The sequence below is a fragment of the Megalobrama amblycephala genome, linkage group LG2 (genome assembly GCF_018812025.1).
Source record: "Megalobrama amblycephala isolate DHTTF-2021 linkage group LG2, ASM1881202v1, whole genome shotgun sequence".
Lineage (NCBI taxonomy): Eukaryota > Metazoa > Chordata > Actinopteri > Cypriniformes > Xenocyprididae > Megalobrama > Megalobrama amblycephala.
Genome location: NC_063045.1, coordinates 4,562,113 through 4,589,465, shown reverse-complemented (window position 1 = coordinate 4,589,465; position 27,353 = coordinate 4,562,113). Strand labels below are relative to the sequence as shown.

The following is a 27,353-nucleotide window of genomic DNA, read 5'->3' as shown; positions in this document are numbered from 1 at the left end:
TTACTGCACTTAGAGCTGAAAAAGATTGACCATTTAAGTGACACTTCTGAGCAAACAGGGAGTCAGAAACAAATATGTATTGTGCACTAGTTTTATTAACTAAATCACAAACACATAACTAAACTAACAAAACCATACATACAAATCATGCATATATAGAAAACGAGAACTGATGGAGTGGAACTGGAAGTGGGAACAGGGCATGACGCCATGGAGAAAAGTCAAAAACATCAGTATAACAAAGCTCCTTTGTTAACAAAGGAGGTTCATAACTTTAACTAGCAGCAATCACAATAACGATCAGATACACATTTATACATTTATCACGTAGTTATCTATAGAATATATATGATTAAAAAGTGTTTATTTGTCCTTCTCAGAAAGAATTAAGTCAGAGTCACAAGTCTCTGCACACAGAAAAAAAATGGTCATAGGTCATATTGTTCCCCAAAGGTCATGACAATTACAAATATGAAAGGTTCAATGGGCAAATTCATCCCCGGAGAATGTGACAACTCTCTAAGTGTTTGGCATGGTAATCTGCTACGCTGCTGCAAGTACGGGACTTGCTACTGCCAGTACATTCACAGACATGCTGCTGTACAATATGGCGTACAGGAATTACTCATAGCAGATCTATACAGGTGGAGCTGGGGAAGGTGGAGGGTTTCTGAAAGTGCATTGCATTGCTAAGGCAAAGGTTGAGCTCACTGGCTACTGACATAGGAGGAGCCAATCAGCTGTGCCCTATAAGAGAATGATCTGACTGCAAGCAGGTTGCGTTAACGGCCCATCAGCTTGCGCCATCTAGAGTTTCATGACAGAATGTTGTATTAAAACATGCTGAGACTCTTGAAACTCAGAGTGAGGAAACTTTATTGATAATTACAGGCAGATACAAGGCATGTGGATATCAGAATGTGAGATCAGTGTCTTATATAAGGGAAATAAAAAACAATAAATTTCAAATGAACCAATTTAATGAAAAAAAAAAAGACACTGAAGAACTCAAAGAGAAAACGCTTATTTTTTTTCATGAATTAATGTTCAGCCTCAGATGAGATGCTTAAAATGTACTTAAAATCCAAATCAAACATGAAGATTAGCTGTTACAAAAAAAAAAAAAATAAAGAAGAAGAAAAGAAAGAAAAAAAGCAGCAGTCATCAGTATTAATCCTGACAAACACTGTTACAATGTGTTGCATTTTTGCAGGTTTCTGATGTGTGAATATGTGCTTGATCTTGTTCAGCTCTTCTGGATCTGATGTCATAAACCAGAATAATGACAGTAGCCACGCCCATCAGAGCAGAGAGGACCAATCAGATTACTGCTTCACAGAGTCTGAGGAATAAAAACATCAAACTGAGATCAGATCAGTCAATAAACACTAATATCAGCGCTGACATCAACTAATATCAGCACTGCTGTACCTGAACATGTGTGACAGAGGTGAGTGATGTCCAGATGTTGAGTCTGGTTGCTGATGGGATTGTTCAGCACACAGCTGTAGGTGTTTTTATCCTGATATTCCACCTCCAGAGGTAGAGAGAGACTGGCGCTGAAATCAGATGCACTGATTCTGGACAATTCACTGTTTTCTTTGTACCAGGAGAGAGTCACATCACTCACATTCACAGCTGAACACACCAATGAACATGATGAAGATGAAGAGCATTGTGAAGAGTTTCTGCTGATGACAGGAACAGGGAGACGAGCTGAAAAACATGAGAGAATAAAGAGAAATATGAAGAAATCTAATCAATAATCTTATTTTCAGTTCAAAGTGTTGAGTGTTTATACAGTCTGTCATCTCATGATTCAATAATTCAATATGTAAATAGTTAATGAAATAAGAATATTTGAGAACAGGAAAGATAATCTCTACTCACCATAGACAGAAAAACTGATTAATTTTGATAAAAATCTTGCTCCAGTTCTCTTTACTTCATAAAGTCCATCATGTTTCAATGTGGTGTTTGTGATGGTCAGAGATCCAGTTTGATTGTCCAGCTTCAGTCTGTCTCTGAATCTCCCATCAAGAACATCATCATATACAGTGAATCTGTTTGCCCTTTTATTGACTTCAGCTATTAAAGTGTTTTCAATTCCAAACTTCCACTGAATCTCATCACCATCAAAAATGTCAGTAAGACCAGGGTTCAGAGTAAATGAATTTCCCTCCGTCACTGATAAAAACACTGCCTTCGCTGCATCATCACCAAACACATACAGAGAACAAATAGAAACAGTGTTAGTCACAGATTAAGACTTTTGAATAACTTTATGATTGTTTACAAAGGTAAATAGTTTGACTTTTAAATTAGAAATTAATAATATGAAACAACACAACAGACACAAAAAAGCAAAATGGTGTGTGAATTAATTTTATGTATTGATAAGTAGGGTTGGGTATCGAGAACCTGTTCCCTTTTTTGAACCGGTTCCAAATTTTTAAAGAACCTGGGATTCGATACAATACGTGCATTTTCGATTCCTGACATTTTTCAGTCATTCTCACATGGTGAACGGCAGTGAGCATTTTATAGTTGTATCTATCTGTTAATACCTGCAACAAGGACCTTATCTCATCACGCACATACGCAGTTCATTACAATTGGCACTGACTTTTGCTTCAACACGGCATTAACCCAGCTAACAGAATTTTGTTATAAGAACGTTGTCTAAATATTCAGTGTTGGTTCTGAGAACATTAAATCGTCCAGTTTTACAATTAGTTATAACAATTTTAGTTATAACAATCCAGTTATAACAATTTTAGTTTACAGAAACATCTTCTGATGCACAACACTGGACACATCATCAGTGTTGTTTCCAGGACTCACTGGGTGTTTCGGGTCTTACAACAGACACCCTCATCCTGGTGACCCGACCGAGGCTGATCAGACCCCGGCCTGTGTCCAAGTGGCATTCTACTGCCCCCACGGCTCTCCCCTCTTCACCCAGAGCACCCACTCTGCTGGTTCGCTCTTCCTCAACTGAAGCTCACGCCTCCTCCTGTACCAGCCTCTGCCTCTCCTTTCCGCTGGCAGAGTCATATCGGGTCACTTTTAGACTTTCAAGTCCGGCTCTGCCTTGCGCCACTGTCCCAAGGATGGCCTTGTGCTTCAGCCGAGACTCCGCTTGCTAGACGGCCTAGGCTGCCCTCCACTTCTCCCTGTCCTCACAACAATCCCTGCACCAGACACTTTGGCATCTCTGGATCCAGAGTACTGCACGTGCTCCCGTGCCCTTGCAACAATGAAATCCTCCCTGGCTGAGCTAAAAGGGAGCCTAAGTTTGTTGGTGTTCCCATATAGCCCAATGTTACTTAGGCTGTGCGGTAGACCCAGCCATCTGCGTAGATAGCTGCTCACCTTTTGCTCAAAACCTTCCACCACAGTCATGGGGACCTCATAGATAAGCAGAGGCCAGAGGATACTTGGGAGGATTCCATGCTGGTAGACCCAGGCCTTGAATCTTCCAGGGAGCCCAGACTTGTTCACTGTTCTCAACCATCCCTCCAGGTCTGCACCAGTCTCTGTCATTCAGGCTGCAGTTGAAGACCTTTCCAAGGCTCTTCACTGGTTTCTCAGTGACTGATGGAATCTGGTGTTCTTCCAGCCTGAAGCGGATTTTGCAGGTTTGAAGCTCATGCGTGCCCATAACATGAGTCTCTCCAACCCCTGTAGGATCCACCTGACTCCTGGTACCTCCGTTGTTGTAACTGTGATGTCATTTAAGAAGGCTCTTATGGGAGGTTGCCTTACTCCAGACTTGCTGAGAGGGCCTCTGCACTCTGTTTCAGCTACCTTGACCAGCATATTCATTGTCAGCGCAAAGATGATCACTGAGATGGTACAGCCAGTGATTATCCCCACCTCCAGCTGGTGCCAGCCAGATGTTAGCTGGCCCATGGAGACTCTCAGGCTGAACTTGCTGTAATAGTCCAGGATGAGATCTTTCACCAGCATGTGGGGTATTGAGCCATAAGCTTTGGTGAGGTCCAGCCACAGTACAGTCAGTTCCCCTCTGCCTTCGCTTGCTTCCCTGATGAGCTGGGTTACCACGCCCGTGTGTTCCAGACATGGACCCAGCGGTTGATCTCTCATAGAGTCACTGTAGGTGGCCTTGAGGTGGTCGTTTATGGCATATTTGGAGCAGGTGAGGTGGCCAGCCCTCTTTTGGCCAAGGAGCTGCTTAGTCAACTTGAATGGGTTGGCCAAGAATGCTGCCCTCTTCCTAGCTCTCTCCTTCTGCCTCCTTCTGTGGAACTCTGCCTAAGGTCAAGAGTTGTTTCCTTAGGATTGCTCTCAGATCTGCTAGACCGGACTCAACTAGATCGGACTCAACTTCCTCTGCTGACTAGTATTGCCTCTTAAGCAGCCTGAGTTCTTCCCTGAGGTACTGGATTTTCCTTGCTCTGCGGCTTGGAGCACATGCCAATGGAGCAGGCTTGGATGCCTCGGTTCCAAATCGCTCAGCTGTGATATTCACTATGAGGGTGGTCATCGTTCTCAGTCGGTGGTCTACGCCCCCCTTGGCTGTTATTTCAAGGACCTAGCTTACATCTTCATCAAATTGTTGCCACACCACTCTCTTTGAGGATCTGGGCCACTGGATCTTTGGCTGGATTGAAGGGGCACAGCCAGTTGTTATATCTGCAGCTTGCTGGCTTAGGTTATCGGGAAATACTGTCTCTTGAGTTGTGATGGCAGGTGAGCTGCTGGCAGCAGGTATTGGTGACACTAGGAGGCTCTGGGCACTGTGGGTTGCCTCTGGACCTAGCTCCTCCTGCGTCTTACCAGAAGTTACTTCTGTGCATTGTGTCATCATTGCCACTGTCAAACATCTTTTTCTTCCTTGAAGGATTTTTAAACCCCTCACATTCTTGCAGATGCTCTCGTCATCAGATCCTCTCGTCATCATCGGTTTTCCTTTGTCCTGTGTCGTTATCCTTGAGTCTGTCCTGTTGGGGTGCTCATCCTCCTCCCCTCTCGGGCACCTCTGGGGGTATCTTCCTTTTGTGGGTTTTGTAGCTTACTCTGGGTTCTTCCTTATGGAAGAAGTGGTTTGGGCTGCCAACCCTCTCCACCCCGGGTTGCCGTCTCTCTGCAAATTCTAACAAAATTCTGTTAGCTGGATCGCCGCCGTTCGTTGGAAATATTTAACATCAGGATGGATTATTACATGCTTTAAATCATCGATTTGGGCAGCTTTGATCAGCTCTTGAGGTTCTTATCTAGTATGTGAGATCCTTGCTGGTGTAGTTGTGTTTACCAACTTTGATGAGGCCCGCTCTTATCCCTTTGCTCTGTCCACTCAGTTGTCATCAGCGGGAAAACCTCTCTCTATGATTGTGTTGGTTGTTTAATTTTCACAGCTAGAATATGACGGCTGCACAAATAGATTTTTAAATGGCAGTCACAGTTTTTATTAAATGTCTCACTGTTGTATTGTAATTTCAGGGATGAAAAAAAGTACAGACATAAATGAAATGCGGGACACTATTTAAGTCTTGTGGAATGCGGGACAAAATTCCCAATTTCTGGACTGTCCCGCAAAAGTCACCCTACTTTTGCACAAGTAATTAATGTTGAAAAAATGTTGAAATTTAAAAAAAAAAAAAAAAAAAAAAAAAAAAAAATCAATGGTAATGGCATTGAATCAATGTTGGTTCAACATCATGCTTGCACTCTCAGAAAATGAAATACAACTGACTTAAAGCCATACAGCCTGAAATCAACTGAAGATAAAAGAAGACAATAAATCTCTCAAGATCCAGTTTTGGTCACTGATGAGGTTAGTGACTTGTTATACTTTATGATAATGAAAACTATATCACCTGATCATTTTTGTTTCTGGTATTATTTGCAACAAATGATGTGTTTTGACAAACATTGTTACAAAGTCCACATATAAAGTCAGAATTGCAAGATATAAAGTCGCAATTCTTTTTTTTTTTTTTTTTTCTCACAAATGCAAGTTTTTAATCTCACAATTCAGATTTTTTGTTCTCACATTTGCAAGATATAAACTCACAATTGTGAGTTATAAAGTCAGAATTGTATGATATGCCCCTGGTTTCACAGACAACGCTTAGTTATCTTTTTTGTTAGTCCTAGACTAAAATGAATGTTTGAGCTGTTTCAGCTGAAGGTAACTTATACTGACTTATCTTAAAATATGTCAGTGCCATTGTTTTTTCTCAAGATGCACACCAGTAATGTAAAAAAATAATAATAATGTGTGCATTTATAAAAACTACTTAAAGTCAGTCTGGCTTGTAATAAGAGCAATTTAATGTTGATTTCATCTAAGGCTGTGGCTGGAAGTTAGTTGTAGTTCTTGTGTTTCTCTTTCCTTCAGTGAATCTGCTTGTTAACATCAATTGTCTTCAATAATCAAACAACCCTCATTCAATTAGTCACTTAAGTACCTAATTAACTCTAACACGGCTTTGGTGTTACTTTTAACACCCTATTGGTGATTCCCATATGAACACTGAGCGTTGTTGATTTACCACCAGGAAATTTATTGTGCTCTCAGAATCCTGACAATTTTTATTAGTATTTGAGAGAGATCTACAATTCTTTTCTCTCTGCCACAAGCATCCTCTGTATGCTGCATTATCATGCTTACTGTTATTACCTTGTCAATTTTTCATAAAAGAGCCATGTTTGCAGTTGTGCCACTATAACATTTGAGATTTTACAAATTGCTGGACAAATGGTCTCAACAGTTTTAAAAATACTGATATTTATATGAAAGGTTTCAAACAAAAAATTATGCCATAGTATTTTATTTTAAAATTGATCCTATTGTATCTGATAAAAAATAAAATGGGTATAACAAATATTTAACTCACCATGGACATGGAGAAGGAACGTTTTCTTCAGTTGTTGATTGATCCATAGTTGAAAAACTCCAGTGTTTTGAGCTGTGATGGTCAGAGATCCAGTTTTTTTGTCCAGTTTCAGGCTGTCTCTGAATCTCCCGTCAAGAACATCATCATATACAGTGAAGCTGTCGTCCTGTTTATTGATTTCAGCTATTAAAGTGTTTCCCAGCATCCACTGAATCAGATGATTATCCTTTATTTCAGTAAGATCAGAGTCTAGAGTGACTGAATTTCCCTGTGTCACTGACACTGACTCCATTGCTGTATCATCAAACACACATGAAGAAGAGTTTGTCACAGATTACAGCTTTAAATAACTTGAAGATGGTTTGATGAAGCTTCACTAAAATAATTATTTAGATGTTAAGTGAATAATATTCTGCAGCAGTACAAACACTAAATATCCTGAATGGAAGAAAAAATAAAAGAAGTAAAAGTCTCTCTTTTCTTCTTTTCAGTTATTGGTCAATATAAAGCTATAGTTTTATATTGACCAATAACTAAAAAGAAGAAAAGAGAGACTTTTACTCAAATAAGAGTTTAGACCTGAATTTACAAAGGAAATAATTTAATTATTTCTCTATGAGAATAACAGTGAATGTTGATCCTCTCTGACAAATTTAACCAGTAATGTATCACATGGTACCAGAACAGAAACAACTGAAGTCATAAAAACACATTTAAACTCACCATCCAGACGCCACAAACACAAACTGAGCAAAACTAATCTGAGAAACATTTTCTTCATTGGTTCACTGTAAAGCCCACGATAGTAACTCTTAAAATTTCTGACTGAAAACACTGATTGATCTGAAACACACTGAACTCTGATATTTATCTGGTTGAGTGTGAATCCTCCCCCAGCGTCAGTTAGTTTCCGCTCACAAATCCGTCTCCTTTAACATCATGAAAGTCAGTGAGGTTTTGCTGATCTTGCATTTTCAAACTTAAAACCAGGAGCAGTCAAAGTTCAGGTGATCAGTAAACATTTCTGAAGCAAGGCAAAACACACAATCAATGAACAAAGTTGAACAAAGTCAAAAGCACTGTAAATCACGAAGAAATAAACAGGCTAGCGTTTTCAAGCTTTTTCCAAAAGTTGCTCATCCACACTGAAACATCTGAAAATGCTTAAATCATCTTACTGTGCAAAACATAGTAAAAGCTCACTGAGATTATCTGATGCTCACCGTTACATCCAGGTCACATTTAAAAACGTTATTATATGGTATATATATATAGTGGTTTTACAGGGTGTTAAAAGTAACACTGAAGCAGTGTTAAAGTTAATTAGATAATTGAGTGATGATTGACAATTAATGTTGACACCTGATGTTAATAAGCAGAATCACTTTAGGAAAAAGAGAGAAAAAAAATGTTAATTAATGTTTTATGTAATATCAGTCACCGTGATGGAGGTCAGTGTTTGCTTTAGTTGGACTCTTGACTCTTTACTTTTTAATATTAGTTTTTCTCTTGCTGCTCCATCTTTGTGTTTGTAAAGCACATTTTTTATGGCAAGAATAAAATCTGATCTGGTCTCCATATGTTTTGATGATATTATCATCCTGAAATGACCTGATTCACTGATGTCATTCAGAGTCTAAATCTCTGACTATATATATATATATATATATGCTTTATGAGTAACTTTAGTATTGGTGATTGTAGCCCTGTGATTTTACAGCTTTGAAATCTAACAACAATATGAACAATTTCAATAATACATTATGCACACTGTGTTTAACCCTTGTGCTGTGTTGAAATGGTTTTATTTTGTTTTATTTATTACAAAATGGCACAAAACTGACCGGTCTGCAGAAAAATAACTTATAAATCACTTGTTATGCTATTTTATTACCAAATATTGGATTAAATCTTTTTGTCATCTTGTTTTCTTAGGACTGGTTTTGTATTTATCTTTTAAACCGATTGACCGCAGGCCTCATTGATCGGAGCCTCACTGGTTTGAGGATAAAGTTCATCTCTGTGCAAAGGAAAGCCTGTAATACTCAAAATAGTTTGTGTACATGAACGTGTATGTGCATGTGCAGGGATGCACGAGTATGCATGTATCCACACATGCAGAGGTCCGAGGCCTTTATTTTTGCTCACCCACATGTATATATGTGCACACGAACATGATGAACATGCTTCTGAACACTAATTGTTTCTCTAATTTTCGACCCCATTCATTTTAATTTTTGACCAATATCAGCTCAGATCAATGAGGCCTACGATCAATCAGTTTAAAAAATAAATACAAAACCTGTCCTAATTTAAAGAAAACAAGTAGACAAAAAGATTGATGTCATCTTTTTTTAACTATAGATGCTTTTTTATATATTTTTTTTCATTACAGTAAATCTCTGATGTTACAGCTTGAGATCCAGCAGAGCTTTTATAATCCTGAAGTTTTTAAAAAACACACACAGACATCAAGAATCAGCATATGACCCTCAACAATGGTGACAATCAAACAAAGTGCTTCATGTTGCAGTGCATGATGGGAGCCACCAATCAAAACTCATCCATGGCTCCCATAATGCATTGCAGCATGAATAAATTATGCAGCTGAATTGTCCGGTAATTTTCATTGATTGTTCATGTTTGCTTTTATTGTGCTGTTGTTTTGTTGTGACAGTAGCTTGTTTTGTGATGTTCAGAGTTGATCTGTTTGTCAGTATAATGACATCAGTGAATCAGGTCATTACAGAATGATAATGTAAGCTTCAAAACATATTTTGACCAGATCATATTTCCTCTTGCCACAACAAATGTGCTTTACAATAGTGATGTGACATTTAAACCGAGGCTTCGGAGCTTGTGTCGAGGATAAATGGGCGTGACAGATGAAGCCTCGATTCGAGGCTTGTGTTGGTAGTGTAGAAATCACGTGACCAATGACAAAGGAACCCTCACATTCTGTCCAATCACATGCGTGATTCAGTTTGTGTATCAAATGGGGAATGTTCAAACCCCCAAATCTTACTTTTTAGTAGGTTTTCATTCAGACTTATTCAGTTACATTTTTAAATACCCAGTCATACAAGTATGAAGAATAACATTTTTTCTTCCGTTACATCACATTGATATCCATACTGGCATTAAATGCCACAGTTTAAGTGGGTAAATTCATTTAACACAGAGATAAATTCAACACACACACGTGCATTAGGCTTTTATTTGAGCATGTAACATGAAACGTGTGGTGGCTGCTGTGTCCGACGAAGCTTCTTTCACAGGGTTTTGGTTGCTTTATTTTTTACTAAACACCAGATCGAAGCTTTGAACCTTTTCCAGAAACAATGAGGGGAAAATCATGAGGCTTTATTTGCCCATCGCTACTTTACAAACACAAATCTGGAGCAGCCAGAGAAAAACTAATAATAAATATTAGGCTAAAGGGTCAAGAGCTCAACTAAAGAAAGCGCTTTTCACCATCATGGTGACTTGAAATGAAACTTTCATTAAAACATTAACATCTAAACATCTGTTAATTCTCAGTAAGAACTTTTGTTGATGTATGACAGAAATCAAATCAAACTGGTTAATAATAAGTGTAATAATGTTTAAAGGCTGGAAGTCAGTTGTAGTTGTTGTGTCTCTCTTCTTCTCTTCTTGTTGTTTCTCTTTCCGTCAATCTTACTGCTTATTAACATCAAGTGTCACTACTAATTGTCAGTCATCACTTAATTAATCTCTAATAATCTCATTAACTTCAACACTGCACTGCAAAAAATGCTGTTCTTACTTAGAGTTTTTGTCTTGTTTCTAGTCAAAATATCTTAAAGTTCTTAAATCAAGAAGCATTTTCTTGACAAGTAAAAATTATTTTCTTGTTTTCAGGAAAAATAAGACAAAATTAAGTAAGTTTGTCCTTAGAACAAGCAAACTAATCTGCCAATGGGGTAAGCAAAATAATCATATTTCAAACCAAGAATAAGCTATATAATCTTGTTTTCAGTTTGGACTAAGATTATTTTGCTTACCCCATTGGCAGATTATTTTGCTTGTTTTTAAGGAAAAACGTGCTTAATTTTGATTTATTTTTCCTGAAAACAAGAAAATAATTTGTTCTTGTCAAGAAAATGCTTCTTGATTTAAGAACTTTAAGATATTTTGACTAAAAACAAGACAACAATTCTAAGTAAGAACAGCATTTTTTGCAGTGTGTTTCAGTGTTACCTTGAACCCTCTGTAGAGGGGATCATTTAACACTGGGGATTTTGCTGTGTTCTATTCTAAAATGGCTTTTTTAGAACTTTACTGGCAACATTATAACACTGTTAGTTTTTTATGACTATTTTTCTTTGTATTTATATATATTTTTTATCAGTATTCATATCATAGTAAATTACAGTTCATATATGAAAGATAAGTATTTACTTCTTTATTTAGTTGGGAGCTATCTAAAATCTCACTTAGGGCACCAACAGAGCCATGTTTTTCTTTGTAGTTTCTTATAACAAATGTGTTGTTGCTTCTAACATTGTGCCTTTTGAGAAGCATTTAAGATGCTGATTCATGTTTTTACTGCTGAGTTTATTTGTGTATTTATGAAATAAGAACTGATCTTTCTGTTCCCTTACATGCTCCTATCTATGAAAAACACTGTAGATTAATGTGTGGTTCAGTTCTGGAATAAACAATTAATAATCCATCACTGAACACACCAATGATAACGATGATGAACATTGTGAAGAGTCTCTGCTGAAGACAGGAATCAGACCGCAGCAGGTTTCAGTTTGACTCTGAAGATGAACTTCAGTAAAACTGCTACTGTGAGATGGCAGACGGGTTTAACTATTTATTTTCATTTTCCCATACACTGAAAGTGACAATTGAATAAATATACAAATATACACAACCATTTTAAATCATTAGAGCTCTATTTTACCATGAAGTGTAGTTTATACACAATTCACACAATATTCTTTTAGCCATTTAACAGTCAGATGTTTACAAAAAGTGTGTTAAATGACAAAAATAAAGAATCCATTAAGAACAGTTAAGTGTTAATAAGATAACTCTGTGTAACTATAACATTTGATTGTATGCAAATGCAGCGAGTGAAAGTAGGAGGGTCAGACTCTGGAGGATTCACACCAGCTCCAGTGTTTTTAACAGATAGTTTCATCAGACACTGAACAACTGAAGAAAATGTTTCACATGCTTGTTTTGTTCTGTTTGTGCTGGTGGAGACTGATTGGTGAGATATAAATATATTTTTTGGTTTAATTTAGTGAAAAAGCTGCTGCATATTAGACTATTTCTGTTGGCTGTAAATGTACTAAATGAATAATGAATATTGTGAGATCTGCTTACTTTGAATTCAGGTCTCTGTTGAAGACACTGAAATTTCCAGGTCTAGAAATGTCATAAAAATTCATGGGGAAGTCACGGGGAAAAAAAGTCATGGGAAATAATGGAAATCTCCAGTGAATGTAAATGTTTCTGTTTATGATCTGCATGGAGGCTCAGAAAGACAAAACTTTCCTTGCAGTTGCTTTCAAATATCAGGCCGTTTTTATCCTTTAAAAAAATAAATTTATAAAAATAAAATTTTATAAATACAGCTACAAAACTCAAAATGTGCAGTAACCCTGAGAGCTTGAGAGAAACGGTACGTTTGTGTCTTATGAAATATCCAGCACAATTAAACTATATAACTTTACACATTGATTTTACTGTACAGAAGTATAACTTTAAAACAATTTAAAGACCAAAGGTTCACACAAACATCTGTTCATCAATCTCACCTGTCATTTTGTGTCTCTGCTGCTGTTGTGAATGTCCTTCAGTTCACATAATAATAAAAACTACAGCTGATCTCAGGATTTATAAACCTATCAAAACCTGTTCATGTTCTTCAGGTGTGTTTGGGGATTCAGTGTCAGTGATGGAGGGAGATTCTGTCACTTCTATACACTGATCTTACTGAAAGAGATGAAGAAGACGACATATTGTGGAAATATGGAGCTGAAAACTCTCTAATAGCTAAACTGAAGGAAAAGAAGCAAACCTTCATCACATCTGATGATCTTGATGGGAGATTCAGAGACAGACTGAAGCTGGACGATCAAACTGGATCTCTGACCATCACAAACATCAGACCTGAACATGCTGGAGTTTATCAACTAGAGATAAAGGGAGTGAAACTGACAGAAAAAACATTCAGTGTTTGTGTGAATGGTGAGATCATTTTTCCTTTCCTTCAATTATTCTTATTAAATTAACTTCTACAGTACCAAATGTCTAAACATGTCCATATTTCTCTTTATTCTCATTTTTGAGTTTGTGACAACTTGTTGAAAATCTCAATTCTATTTTATCATTGTTTTCTTCAGAAGCCCATTGTTGTGATTCTGTTGAAGCTGTGCTCCGATTGGTCGTCACTGCTCTGATGGGCGTGGCCGCTGGGGCTGCTGCTGTTCTTCTGGTCAATGACGTCAGATCAACAAGAGGTTAAACGGAGGAAACAGAACAGATATTATAAATATTGTGGCATATATTGGAGTTTTAATCAGAAAATATGAAAAAATATGTGTGGTATAATTGTTCATTGATGGCGAAACAAAGCTTTGCTTTCCTCTGAACTGGATCGTAAAATCTTCTTTACCTGAATCTGGTGTATTGGGGTCATCTGGTGGCCAAAACAGTTAATATTCTGCAATATTTCATTTTATTCTAATACCATCCATTTTACATTTCTCTGTTAATTATACTGTTTTCAGTTTTGCTTAATTTATGTGATGTTGGCATTTTCATTTTGTTTTATAATTATATGCAGCAACCCTGCAAATACAAATGTAAAAAATATTTGTCACACCAATAAATCGCTGTAGAATTGAACAGAAAACTGAATATTACTTATCGAACTGATATAGGGGTAACACTTTCAATTTCTCCAATCAGGAACAAGTTACAAATCACCTGATTCTCTTCACACATGCTCAGTTTAGTCCTTGTTCCACATGTGGGAAAGTAGAGCCGTGTGGCAGACACAGCAGATTCTAGCACAGAAAAACTCATTTTAATGTCAGAAAGTACGTCTTTTTACTTCCTTTATTTTTGTTATGGCAGTTCCTGCTTTGTAGTTAAACTCATCAAAGTTAAATGATGTTTATTGTGTGTCTGTAAATATTTTTCTTGTAAGCTGTAAGGTGTGCTAGTTCGTGGCTACAAGACGCTAGAAATTTTACGTTCCCAGAACGTCCCCACTGGTGTTAAGGATGTTGCCTAGTAATGTTCCCAGAACATTCAGAGACTGTCATGATGTGGAGTATTTTTAAGGGTTGGGGAACATTATTTGGTGGACCTTCAGGGAACATTCAGGACGTTCTGGGAATGTTTAGGGGACTGTTACTAGGACGTTCCCTCTAGGTCTCTACACTACATTCCCATAATGTTTGCAGGACCTTTAGAGGACCAACCTAGAATATTATTTTTTGGTCCTATTTAGGTTCTTCTGTCACGTTTACTGAATGTTTTCAGAACCTTTAGTAAAATTACAGGATCTTTTAGGGGACCAAACTAGAATGTTACTGCAGCTCTTCTTTCACACTGGTTCTTGGTCTGCAGATCCTTAATCTGTCATTTTGAAAGCTCTGCAAAAGGAACAATGGCTTCTGCTGCAGCACCAGATGTAAATAGGCTGTCTGAAGAAAAACATGGAAGTGATACGCCACACAGTGCAGTGCAGTCCTGAATGAAACATCCTCATCTAACTAACAGGGAACCATATGGCAACATTCTGTTAACATCCCAAATGTCCTCTTTGTAACGTTGTTATGTGAACATAAAATAACCAAAGTAGAACATCCCCCTAAAGTGATATAAGGAACCTTGAACTGCAGCACTTTCATCACCAAAGGAGGACGTTTTATGAACGTCCCTAATGTTCTGTAAAGGTTCGGAATTTTCATCACCTAGAGAACTTTTAGGGAACGCTGCGCAAGTTCACGAGAACGTCTCCTCCGTCTGTTAGTTAGTTAATGAACATAGTTAAAGTTGTCATGAAATCAAATTGACCCTATACTTTGTCAGCACATATTAGTCTTGTGGTGAACAATTAATCCATGCAAGTTAATACACAGAAAAAAAAAAGTTTGTCATGGTAATCTTTAATCAAAATCTGAGAAGTACAGTTTTTTTCAACTGATTACACACAAAATCTTTACTTGTCACACAATTTTTTCATCAGGACTTTAATTTTACTAAATACCTCAAAGCAGAAAAAGACTGAGTCAGGACTGCTGAGTATCATCTTTATTACTACTTTTTTGCTTGCATGAACTTTTCATTTGAGTTTATATAAAGAGGTTATGTTTGCACGTGTCTGACAAGTGTCTTAGGAGCCTTATATTTTCAATCCAGTGTTGTTTGGGGTTTTTGATGTGTTTGCAATCGTGCTGTTTTTGTGTATTACCTTTTGGACAAACGAGTAAAAGGGAACAATAGTCAAACTCCCCTTGTGATGATGATACAACCCTTTTGTGGAGATTTGCGGTTGTTATAATTGTACCTCTCTTTGGTTCCATACATAAAATGATAAAATTTGGTTTCAAACTTAATTTAAAATTAGACACTTCGGTAACACTTTACTTGAAGGGGTGTGCATAAGACTGACATGACACCTTCATAATCATGACATGACATGTGTCATGAATATGAAGGAGGTTTTATGAATGTTTATGACAACTGTCATTAAGTGTCATTCGCTCAATTATGTCATTTTTAATGCAAAGATGACATTGTTTGAGATGTCCGAGTTATGACAACTTGACATAAACCAACACATCATAACCTGTCAGTGTCTTTGTCATGACAACTTGACATCATTTAGCTTTATCGGTTAACATTACATTAAACTGTCATGTGGTTGGTTTGACATGAGGCCATTATAATAGTGTCATGAATATGTATCTTGAGCTCAAGTGCAGTGGTACAAATTGAACTTGTCATTAAAATGTCATTAAGTGACAATACTCTGACAAATAATTTTATAACAGCGTCATGACTATTTTTCATTTCATGTTTTTTTGTTTTTGTTTGTTTTTTGTTTTTTTAAGTTTCCACCAACAGAAGGTCAGATAATAGACAATTTCAAATTTCGTAAAAAAGATGACACTGTTATAAAATAATGGTAACACTTTATTTTAGGGTCTTTTAACTAGTTGCTTATTACTATTAACATTCATATGGCTAAAATATTGGCTATTTATTAGTACTTATAAAGCACATATTAATGCCTTATTCTGCATGACCTTATTCTCTTAATCCTACCCAATACCTAAACCTAACAATTAACTATAATAAGCAGTAAATTAAGAGTTTATTGAGGGAAAAGTCATAGTTAATCGTTTATATATGTGTTCCCTATACTGAAGTGTTACCAAAATAATGTATCATGTAATGTTAACCCATAAAGCTAAGTAGTTTTGCTAAGTTTGATCATTAATCTGCTATGTCATGTTTATGACAGGTTATGATGTTTTGCTAATGTCAAGTTGTCATGAGAAAGATACACTCAAGTTATGATGTGTTGGTTTATGTCAAGTTTTCGTAACAAAGACATCTCAAACAATGTCATATTTGCATTAAAAATGACATAATTGAGCGAATGACACTTAATGACAGTTGTCATAAACATTCATAAAACCGCCTTCATATTCATGACATGTGTCATGTCATGATTATGAAGGTGTCATGTCAGTCTTATGCACACCCCTTCAAGTAAAGTGTTACCAACACTTCAAGCTTTCTAAAGACATATCTCTCTGGCTTGATTTGATTGGTTTGTTTCAGATCACCAAGGCTTTCAAGTCCCGGCTGGCATGGACCTCACTGCTGAGAAATAAGAACACAAACTACAACTTTCTTCAGCCACAGCCTTAGATGAACTGAAGATAAAAGACATTAAATCTCTGAAGATCTGATTAAACAACTCCACAAACAGCATTACCAGCTTCACTTATTACTAACCAGACTGACTTTATTTCTGTCACACGTCTACATTTGATAATATTTCTATTACCACTACATTTAATCTTTCCAATATGTAACATTTTACCAGGTGAGACCGTGTGTGTATGTTTCAAAGCTTTGTATGATCACCTTTAATCAAGAGTAAAGCATATGGATGGAAAAACTCAGCATTTTTTCTCTTTTTCTGTACTTTGCAGACGGCCCCTGTTATTTTACATTACAGAATGTGTAGGTTTCTAGACAGATTAAACACAAACTATATTAGAACTTGTTTTTTGTTGCTATACTGAATCGTTATTGATCTATTGAAGTGTTTTCGAAGCTAAATCTTTGACGAATGTCAAACGTCCAACGTCAAATGTAGTTCCAAAAGTAGGTTCGGGAGGAGCCTAAACATTCAGTCCTGTCAATCATCATTATGAGCGTATATATAAGCAGCATTCACTGCGTCATCACAGTGCAATTCTTCCAGCAACCCTCCTCCTCCCCATGTCCTCCTCTATTCCTCTTATTCTCCCTCTATGCACTGTTATTTAACTCAGAGCTCAAGCCGAGCCTCAGGTTCGAGCCTCCTTCGAGGACAGCAAGCCAAGTTTGCTTTACCATTAACCGTTCAGACTGAATGGGCAGGCAAACTTGTGAAACCAACTTTATATCAGTCAGTGTGGCAAGTATTTGCTGAGTTACAGTTCATTTTTGAAACGTGTTTCAGGAAAAAAAAGAGATGGTACTATTTTATTTCATTTTACAAAAGCACAAAGTGTTGTCATTATTGTAAGTCTACACAAAAGAAAGTAGACACTTAAGTGTTATACACCATTCAAAACTGTTATTTGTATGTCCAAAATCGACTGAGTATTTTGAGGGTTTTTTTTCCACACCAATAAGAAAAAAGCAAGGGCCACACATGTGTCATGACTGTTTTAACAATTGAAATAAAATAATTATTTATTTGGTTGAATTAATAACATGAGCTAATTAACTTTGGTATTGAAAAATATTAAACTGTAAATTCAAATAACCACATTTGTCAAGTTGAACTTGCTCAATATTTGAGTCAGTGTAAAAAAAAAGAAAAGATAACTCAAAGTTAAGTGAATGATTTATTTATTTATTTATTTTTTCTTATAGAGGGTTACAGGAAAGAAGAGCCAAGAATAACATAACAGAAGTTGCAATAAAAAGCTTCAAGGTGGCCGTGGGTTAAGATGGGTGGGTGATCCATGGTGTAGTTCACTATACATGGACACAAGCTGGGGACTGATCACCCCCAAAACAGCCTACGACAATGGGTTTAACACTGATGATGTGTCCAAGTTGCACCTTTGAGTGTTTCAGAAAGCCTAAAAATCAGACACTGAAAGAGAGAGCACGCTGAAGTAATCATCGGTATTTATTATGACAAAAACACTAGAAGAACAGTTTTAGACTTTAATACTTTCTGAAAAAGATGGACATAAACTAATAAATTACATGTCATCATCAGTCATGTACCTGATGTGTGAATATGAGCTTGATCTTGTTCAGCTCTTCTGGATCTGATGTCATAAACCAGAATAATGATAGTAGCCACGCCCACCAGAGCAGAGAGGACCAATCGGATCACAGCTTCAGTAGGACCACAACAGTGGACAGAGTCTGAGGAATAAAAACATCAAACTGAGATCAGATCAGTCAATAAACACTAATATCAGCGCTGACATCAACTAATATCAGCACTGCCGTACCTGAACATGTGTGACAGAGGTGAGTGATGTCCAGATGTTGAGTCTGGTTGCTGATGGGATTGTTCAGCACACAGCTGTAGGTGTTTTTATCCTGATATTCCACCTCCAGAGGTAGAGAGAGACTGATGCTGAGATCAGACACACTGATGCTGGACAATAAACTGTTTCCTTTGTACCAGGAGAGAGTCACATGACCCACATTCACAGCTGAACACACCAATGAACATGATGATGATGATGATGAAGAACATTGTGAAGAGTTACTGCTGATGACAGGAACAGGCAGACGAGCTGAAAAACATAGAGAGAATAGAGATAAATACGGACAAACCTAATCTAACAAACCAACAATCTTATTTTTGGTCCTGTGTGTGGAAATAGTTAATAAGGTAAGAATATTTGAGCTCTACTCACCATAGACAGAAACCCGGAATGTCCTCAATGATGGTTTTTCTCCAATTTTCAGTACTAGCACATAAGCTCCAGCATGTTTCATTGTGGTGTTTGTGATGGTCAGAGATCCAGTTTGATTGTCCAGTTTCAGTCTGTCTCTGAATCTCCCATCAAGAACATCATCATATATTCTGTCGGTCCGATTACTAATTTCAGCTATTGAAGTGTATTCATTCACAAACCACCACAAAATCTGACAATCATCCATTATTTCAGTAAGATCAGAGTTTAGAGAGACTGAATCTCCCTCATTCACTGATATTTCAACTGTATCACCAAACACACAGAGAAAAAAAAAAATAAAGATATGGTTTTTTACATATTAATGCTTTTAAATAACTATCATTTTTTTTTAATGAAAGTAAATAATTTGAAATTTATTCTTATAAAACAACAGAACAGACATAAAAGAAGATTATTTTTTTATCTGGTGAAAAAATAACTCACCATAGACAACAAGATTGAAACTTTTGCTCACTCTGTTGATCTCTAGTTTATAAACTCCATTATGTTCAGTTGTGGTGTCTGTGATGGTCAGAGATCCAGTTTGTTTGTCCAGTTTCAGTCTGTCTCTGAATCTCCCATCAAGAACATCAGCATATACAGTGAAGCTGTTCTTCCGTTTATTGATTTTAGCTATTAAAGTGTTTTCAATCCAAAACCTCCACTGAATCTCATCATCATCCTTCATTTCAGTAATTTCAGAGTTTAGAGTGACTGAATCTCCCTCCTTCACATACTTCACTTCACTTTGAACACCAAACACTCCTGAAGAACAGAGTTTTTCACAGATTAAAGCTTTAAAATCACTTGATGTTGGTTTGATGAAGCTTCACTAAAACACTTAATCATTTAAAATGTGAAGTTAACAATATTCTGCAGCAGAACAAAGACAAAAGATGATGAATGAAAAGAGAAGTATAGTTGTGAACAGTAACTATATAAAAAGACACTTTTGCTTTAATGATTAAAGACACTCTAAAACTAATGCTGATGAGTATCTGAGCTTCATATAATAACTGAGTTTAGACCTGAATTCAAACTTGATCTGACAGTAAAGTCACAGTTTAATATTTATATATGAGAATAACAGTGAATGTTGATCCTCTCTGACTAATTTAATTAGTAAATAATTACATGGTACTGAAAGAACTGAAGTCATAAAAACACATTTAAACTCACCATCCAGATGCCACAAACACAAACAGATCAAAACTAATTTCAGAAACATTTTCTTCAATGCTTTCAGTCCACGAATATGAAAAGACTCTTCGAAACTGCTTCAGTAATAAAGTGAGCTGATGTGAAGCTGCTCTGTAGTGAAGTCATTTGAAACTTTACTGTCACTTAAAATGACCACACATTTTAAAGTGTCAGCACCAACTTATTTTAGCCATTTTTCTGTTGATGATTTCACAATGTCTAAACTCCAGTAGGCCTCCACTTCCGGTAGACAGATTGCATCATTTTCTTCAGAAATAAACCAACCATGTTAAAAATATCGTGACCAGATTCGTCATGCCACCCCCATCTATATCATAAGTTCTTTTTTTGTTTGTTTCATAAAAAAGAACAAATAAGCAAATTACAAACAATAAGACAAACACAATAGAGATACAAATTAAATAAACAATGTCTCTCAGTGTTTTTTTAACATGTGTATATTTCTGTCAGGACCACTATCGTCAAATATGATTAATAATTGCATAGAGTTTGAGAGCTTGACTGACGTGACCTGTCAGAACTGACGCTAACGCTGGATTTATTTAACGTCTTTTGTTGTTTAAATTAACACTCTGAGGTCTGAGGTATCGCCGGCGATACCACCACGTTTTTTTTCTTACCAGTGTGAAAAGGACTCAAAATACTCCGTCAATGTTGCACATACAATTAAGAGTTATACACCATTTTAATCTGTGGAATATCTTCTTTCATTTGTGTACAATCAGAGTAACAACAAAATGTTGTGCTTTTTGTAAAATAAAGAAAACAAACATGATGCGTGATCTCTCGTCTCACTCTGAACGAAGTCCAATCTGATAGTTCTCAGAAAATGAACTGTAACTTAGTGAATACGAATGACAAAAAAATGACACTTATGTCTAAAGAAAGTTGAAATGTCAGGTTTTAAATCGTGCAAGTCAAATCGAAAACAAACATTTTGTGTTTATGTAATCTGTATGAAAAGAGAGCCATGTCAGAAGTCCGTGATTCAGCTCATTACCCGCTAATGCGGCCACGCCCACGGAGCCAGCGCTATTCAGACGCAAATTCAGAGGCAATACATGCATTCATCGTCTCAATCGTGTATTTATTGTCTTGAAAAGTGTTTATCTGGGTGTTAATGTACACACAGTCTTTTTTGTCATTTTGGCGTCTGTGATCTCCTCTGTGGTCTCTAATATCCTGCCTTCACTAACTGCAAGTTAACGATAACGAATTGTGATTGGATGGTAATTTTGTTCTGCAAAATATACTATGACGAGATTGGCTACCTTTGTTAGTCAGGACGCTAAAAATAGAGCTGAAATGCGGGACACAGATAGCAAGCAATGTTAATGTGTCAACGTTAACTGCATTGAATCAATATCACTTTTGCATGCATTGCGGCATGAAGGATGTCACCATTGATAAGATTCATATGCTGATTCTTGATGTCTGTGTGTGTCAAAATTGATTTTTTTTTAAAAATACATTATGGAAAAAAAAAATGAGTATAAAGAGTATGATTCTTTGACATGAAAGTATTGTTGGTGATGGTGAATATTATATTTCAATAACAAATAACCACTTTTGGTCAAGAACAAGATTAGTAAACTACTCTGCTTTATGATGGTGAAAACTATCAGCATCGTTTCTGGTTTCTTTGCAACAAATGATGTGTTTTGGTAAACACTGTTACAAAGAGCACAAACTCACCCAAAAATTCAAGAGTCAAACTGCCCAACTAAAGGAAACAATGATCACCATAATGGTGACCAACATTTTCAATTAAACATCAACATTTAAAGCTCTGTTAATTCTCATAAAGAACTTCTGCTGAGATCTTGAGAGATTTATTGTCTTCTTTTATCTTCAGTTGATTTCAGGCTGTGTGGCTTTAAGTCAGTTGTAGTTGTGTTTCATTTTCTGTTCAAACATTGATTCATTGTTGAAATGTCAACATTTTTTCAACATTAGTTGCAGGTGCAAAAGTGATATTGATTCAATGCGGTTAACGTTGACACATTAACATTGATTTAACATTATTTTGATCATTGTTTGCTATCTGGGGATTGTCCCAGGAAAAACGGGACATCTGGTCACCATAGTTAAAAAAGGTCTTAAAGCAACTGTTTCATCTTGTCCTGAGATCCTGCGAGTGTTTTGCTTTTCAGGTCATTAACTGTTGAGATAAACATCAGCAATCTTAAAAACTCACACAAAAATCATATCATCATAATCATATGCATTTGCCTTCATATTTCATCTGTAGAAAATGTTTCTCTGAGATGGTGCTTCTGTTTTCACTCTTTCAAAAAGAGGAATAAATAACTCTGTACCCTCAATTTGGGGTGTGTAACATAGTCACTCACTATTTCCTTTGTACCAGGAGAGAGTCACATGACTCATTCACAGCTGAACACACCAATGAACAGAAGAAGAAGAAAGAAAGAATAAAATGTCATGCAGAGAACAGATGGGAAATTACATAGATTGGCAGGGATATTATAAATAAAACTGCTGCACTTGAAAAATAAACTTTGGACATAGGCTCATTTGTTTGTGAGAGTCTAAAGTATATGATCGTTTACAGTTTTACAATGTAAACGCTGCACAGATTGCATAATTTCTTGAAAACAATGATGGGGAGCATCATTTATATTTTATAAATGATGTTTTAATCATGTAAAGCGCTGTATGTTGTGTTCTGCTGAACATTAAAATAGTCACAAAGTTAAGAGGCCAATTCCTCCAGGGGGCGCTCGACATAATAAATGTAATAAAACATGGAGAAAACTTTATTGATTAGGGCAGGCAGATACATACAGAGAAAAAAAAAAACATGTTATACTAAATATTTAAAGCATTCTTTGATAATCTATAGTATTTATCATACAGGATCTCATTAATCATCACTTTGTGGAAATATAAATGAGAAAACAAATCAGATTGTATTTGAAACAGTAATAGATTGTAAAGACAGATGCAGTTGTTCATTAGTGAGAAACAGAATCACAGAGTTTGATCATTGTTCTGATCTGAAACACGTGTACGTCTCCTCCGTCACCTCAGATTCCTGTCAGACAAACACAAACACAAAAGGAGAAAAATAAACGTGATGTTACAGATGCAAAGCCTGATTCATGAAATACAATACAGACAGAAATTCATCATGAGCATTGATAATGAACTGGACCTGAACATCATTATAAACAATACTTTCTTTACACATTATAAGCTATAATGTGTAAAGAAAGTGTTTCAATAATTGCAAGAGTGGTATTGTTTTATAAATACTTATTAAATAAATATTTGTGTAAAAACACTTTATTATTGTGAAGCTGGCAGCACAAATGACACTGTAATCGTGACTCACCAGAGACAGAAACACTGAATCTGTATGTGATCTCTTTCTTTTCTTCGATGGTCACTTCATACAGTCCATCATGTTCAGTTGTGGTGTTTGTGATGGTCAGAGATCCAGTCTGATGATCCAGATTCAGTCTGTCTCTGAATCTCCCATCAGGACCATTATATAGAAAGATCTGACAGAGCTTTCTATTGAGTTTAGCTATGAGTGATTTGTTCGGTCCAAACATCCACAGACAGATGATCTGATCCTTTATTTCAGTAAGATAAGGTTTTAGAGCGACTGAATCTCCCTCCTTCACTGACACTTTCACTTCATCTGAATCACCAAACACACAAACACAACAAGATTGAGACTTTTAACCCTCTGGAGTCTGAGGCTGATTTGGGGCTTGGAGAAGTTTTGACATGCCCTGACATTTGTGCTTTTTTCAGTTGTTCATAAACATATAAATGACAAAAGTGTCATTACACTGTATTCAGCACAAACTAGGCTACAATAATATGTGAGGAACATGTATGTACATGTTTGTATTTTTGAAGGAATGATGTTTATGCGTGGTTATTGAAAAAACAAAAAACTTAAGTCACTGAAACAAGGCCAAAAAAAGTATATTAAATCTGTGTTCACAAGACTTTTGGGTATTGGAGGTTGTAGACTAGAGTTTTTGCTTCAGAATTATGTAAAAATTATGCTGCCTACTCCTTCATATAAAACAATAGAGAGATTTAAATTTTGTAAGACACTTTTTGTCAAGAAACACAGTATGCGTGGAGGCGTGAATCATCATGAATAATGGGTCATTTACACCTGAGAAGACAAAAGAATCACATAATAATGACCTGAAATGACTTGCATATTGATGAGGCCTTTCAGTCAGGTAGGCTGTGAAAAAAAACCCTCTGTAATAATGTCTCAGCTCATCATAAACAGCAATACTGTGAAATATTATTACAATTTAAAATAATGGTATTCTATTATATTCTTTAAAATATAATGTATTTCTGTGATGCAAAGTGTCTGAACAATTATGTTACCTCTATGGCATTTCATATAGGCTTTTAGCTTAAAAGCATGCACATTTGGAGAAATTTTGATGAATTCTTATATATTTATGTCAATTTTCTATACTGAGAAGTAATATTTATTGTCATCACTATGAGTGCTGGATACTGTGTTTTCAATTCATACTTGCAGCCGGAGGGCGCTATGTACCCTTTAGGCCACAAATTCATATAAAGAAGAAAATGAACTAGGAACTAATGGCATGTCTTCTAGAGATCACTAACCATGGCTTTAACATCCAAATAAACACTTTTCAAGACAATAAATATACGATTGAGACAATGCATACAAGTATTGCCTCTGAATTTGCGTCTGAATAGCGCTGGCTCCGTGGGCGTGGCCGCATTAGCGGGTAATGAGCTGAATCTCGGACTTCTGACATGGCTCTCTTTTCATACAGATTACATAAACACAGAATGTTTGTTTTCGATTTGACTTGCACAATTTAAAACCTGACATTTCAACTTTCTTTAGACATAAGTGTCATTTTTTTGTCATTAGTATTCATAAGTTACAGTTCATTTTCTGAGAACTATCAGATTGGACTTCGTTCAGAGGGACAGGAGAGATCACGCATCATGTTAGTTTTCTTTATTTTACAAAAAGCACAACATTGTGTTTTTACTCTGAGTGTACACAAATAAAAGAAGACATTCTATAGTTTCAATTGATGTATTACTTAGTCTCTATGACAAGAAATGACAGAGTATTTTAAGTCTGTTTTGCTGCAATGTGAAAAAAATCCTGCAAAACGCGCCGGCGCGTTAGCCGACTCCAGAGAGTTAATTAATAATTGCATCTTTATGGTGATTTTGAATGAATCTCTGAATTAAGCCTTGTTTACTGAAATCATGTGGTGATTTGATTCACACTTCAAATTACTGGTTCAAAACAAAGGTTTCAAACCTTGTTTCAAAATCACCCATCACTGCTGGAAGGATTTTGCTCTTAAAATAGTCGACTCTCTTATCAGTGCCCTAAAGTTTATTGGGACGCACCCTGTATTTATATCTGTGCCTCGTCATCCTGTGTGAACAAACACGAATGCTGTCTACCTGTGTGCTTCATCATACATGACAAGACCCCATCTAGAGGATTCTTCTTGCCTGCTCAAATATTCTCCAGATAACTAAACCGCACCTCTATTGGTTCGACACGTATGAATGCAGAGAGCACAAGTCTGCGCTGATACGAGAGACATCAAAGTCGTATCTTAACCGTGAAGGACAAAGTTTATGAGACAATATTTGAATGCAGCGATTGACCAATCAGAATCAAGAATTCCATAAATCATTATAATAAACACTGATATCAGCGCTGCCGTACCCGAACATGTGTGACAGAGTCGAGTGATGTTGAGTGAGTCTCTGATGATGCCAGGAACAGGCAGACGAGCTGGAAAACATGAGAGAAATATGAACAAATCTAATCAACAATCTCATGTTTATTGTGTTGTGTGAGTGTTTATTTGATCTGTCATTTCAAACTAGAAACTGATTCAGCAATTCAATTTAGAAACATAATATAAACAGAATATTTGAAGGACAGGACAAATGAGCTCTACTCACAACTGACAGAAACTGTAATTGTTTTTAACAAAACCTTTGATCCAATTATCTGAAGGGTGTAATCTCCATCATGTTCAGTTCTGGTGTTTGTGATGGTCAGAGATCCAGTTTGACTGTCCATCTTCAGTCTGTCTCTGAATCTCCCATCAAGAACATCATCATATACAATGAAGCCCGTTTATTGATTTCAGCTGTTAAAGTGTATCTAAACTCCCTCCGTCACTGACACTGACTTTCCTGGATCACTAAACATTCACATGGAGAACAAACAGAGACAGGCTTTTAAACAACTTGTTTACAAACTTAAAATGTAACTTAGAAATTAATATAAAACAACAGAACAGACACACAAGGAGCAAAATGGTTTGTGAATTAATAGTTTTGGGTGATTTAAAAAATGAAACCGGTAAATTCAAATATTTAACTCACCACGGACAAAGAGATAGAAATAAATCCTCACTCGCTGGTTGATCAGTAGTTGATAAACTCCAGCATTTTCATTTCCGATGTTTGTGAGGGTCAGATATCCATGACGAGACGGATACAGTTTATTTCTGAAGATCCTATCAAGAACATCACCATATACAGCGATTCTGTCGATTTCTTCGTGGAATGGAGATGTTAAAGGGATTTTATGTCCAAAAATCCACTGAATTGAAAGAAGTAAAGAGAGAGTTTTACTCAAATAAGTGTTGTGCCGAATTCTGTGACCAGACCCGTAATGCAACCGAGTTATGGTTAGGATTGGGATTAGAATTAGCTCAATACAGCGTCTATACGGTCACAGAATTCGACACACCTGAATTTCACCTGATCTGTCAGTAAAATCACAGTTTAATTATTTCCATATAAGAATATCATTAAATGTGGATCCTCTCTTACTAATTTAAATTATAACATGGTACCAGAAAACTGAAGTCATAAAAACACATTTAAACTCACCATCCAGACGCCACAAACACAAACTGAGCAAAACTAATCTGAGAAACATTTTCCTCATCGGTTCAGTAGCAACACTTAAAATGTCTGAAACACGACTGGACTGTGATATTTATCCGGTTGTGTGTGAATCCTCCCC

The 27,353-nt window shown here is 36.4% G+C and overlaps 2 protein-coding genes and 1 long non-coding RNA gene across 5 annotated transcripts; 1 reads left to right on the top strand and 2 right to left on the bottom strand.

Annotated features, from left to right (window-relative positions):
• Positions 1–859: 859 nt before the first annotated feature.
• Positions 860–27,353, bottom strand: LOC125263236. Of its 3 annotated transcripts, XM_048182228.1 has the most exons (6): positions 27,218–27,353; positions 26,705–26,924; positions 26,276–26,520; positions 26,034–26,102; positions 23,649–23,960; positions 23,048–23,348 (listed from the first exon to the last, which is right to left on the bottom strand). In XM_048182228.1, exons 3-6 carry the CDS (start codon positions 26,394–26,396, stop codon positions 23,341–23,343), a joined length of 510 nt encoding a protein of 169 aa, XP_048038185.1. In that variant the 5' UTR covers positions 26,397–26,520; positions 26,705–26,924; positions 27,218–27,353; the 3' UTR covers positions 23,048–23,340. The 3 variants fall into 3 exon arrangements, with proteins under 3 accessions (XP_048038184.1, XP_048038183.1, XP_048038185.1); XM_048182227.1 differs by lacking the exons at positions 23,048–23,348; positions 23,649–23,960; positions 26,034–26,102; positions 26,276–26,520; positions 26,705–26,924 and adding exons at positions 860–1,342; positions 1,432–1,716; positions 1,891–2,208; positions 6,867–7,160 and having other exon boundaries at positions 27,218–27,280; XM_048182226.1 differs by lacking the exons at positions 23,048–23,348; positions 23,649–23,960; positions 26,034–26,102; ... (1 more) ...; positions 26,705–26,924; positions 27,218–27,353 and adding exons at positions 860–1,342; positions 1,432–1,716; positions 1,891–2,208; positions 6,867–7,160; positions 7,590–7,791.
• Positions 11,964–13,719, top strand: LOC125263244. Its single transcript, XR_007183721.1, has 3 exons — positions 11,964–12,111; positions 12,776–13,094; positions 13,250–13,719. It is a non-coding gene; the product is annotated as an uncharacterized LOC125263244 (long non-coding RNA).
• Positions 17,980–20,494, bottom strand: LOC125263233 (SLAM family member 5-like). The gene is made up of 6 exons (XM_048182222.1): positions 20,252–20,494; positions 19,517–19,837; positions 19,031–19,336; positions 18,617–18,907; positions 18,384–18,527; positions 17,980–18,246 (listed from the first exon to the last, which is right to left on the bottom strand). Exons 1-6 carry the CDS (start codon positions 20,298–20,300, stop codon positions 18,233–18,235), a joined length of 1,125 nt encoding a protein of 374 aa, XP_048038179.1. The 5' UTR covers positions 20,301–20,494; the 3' UTR covers positions 17,980–18,232.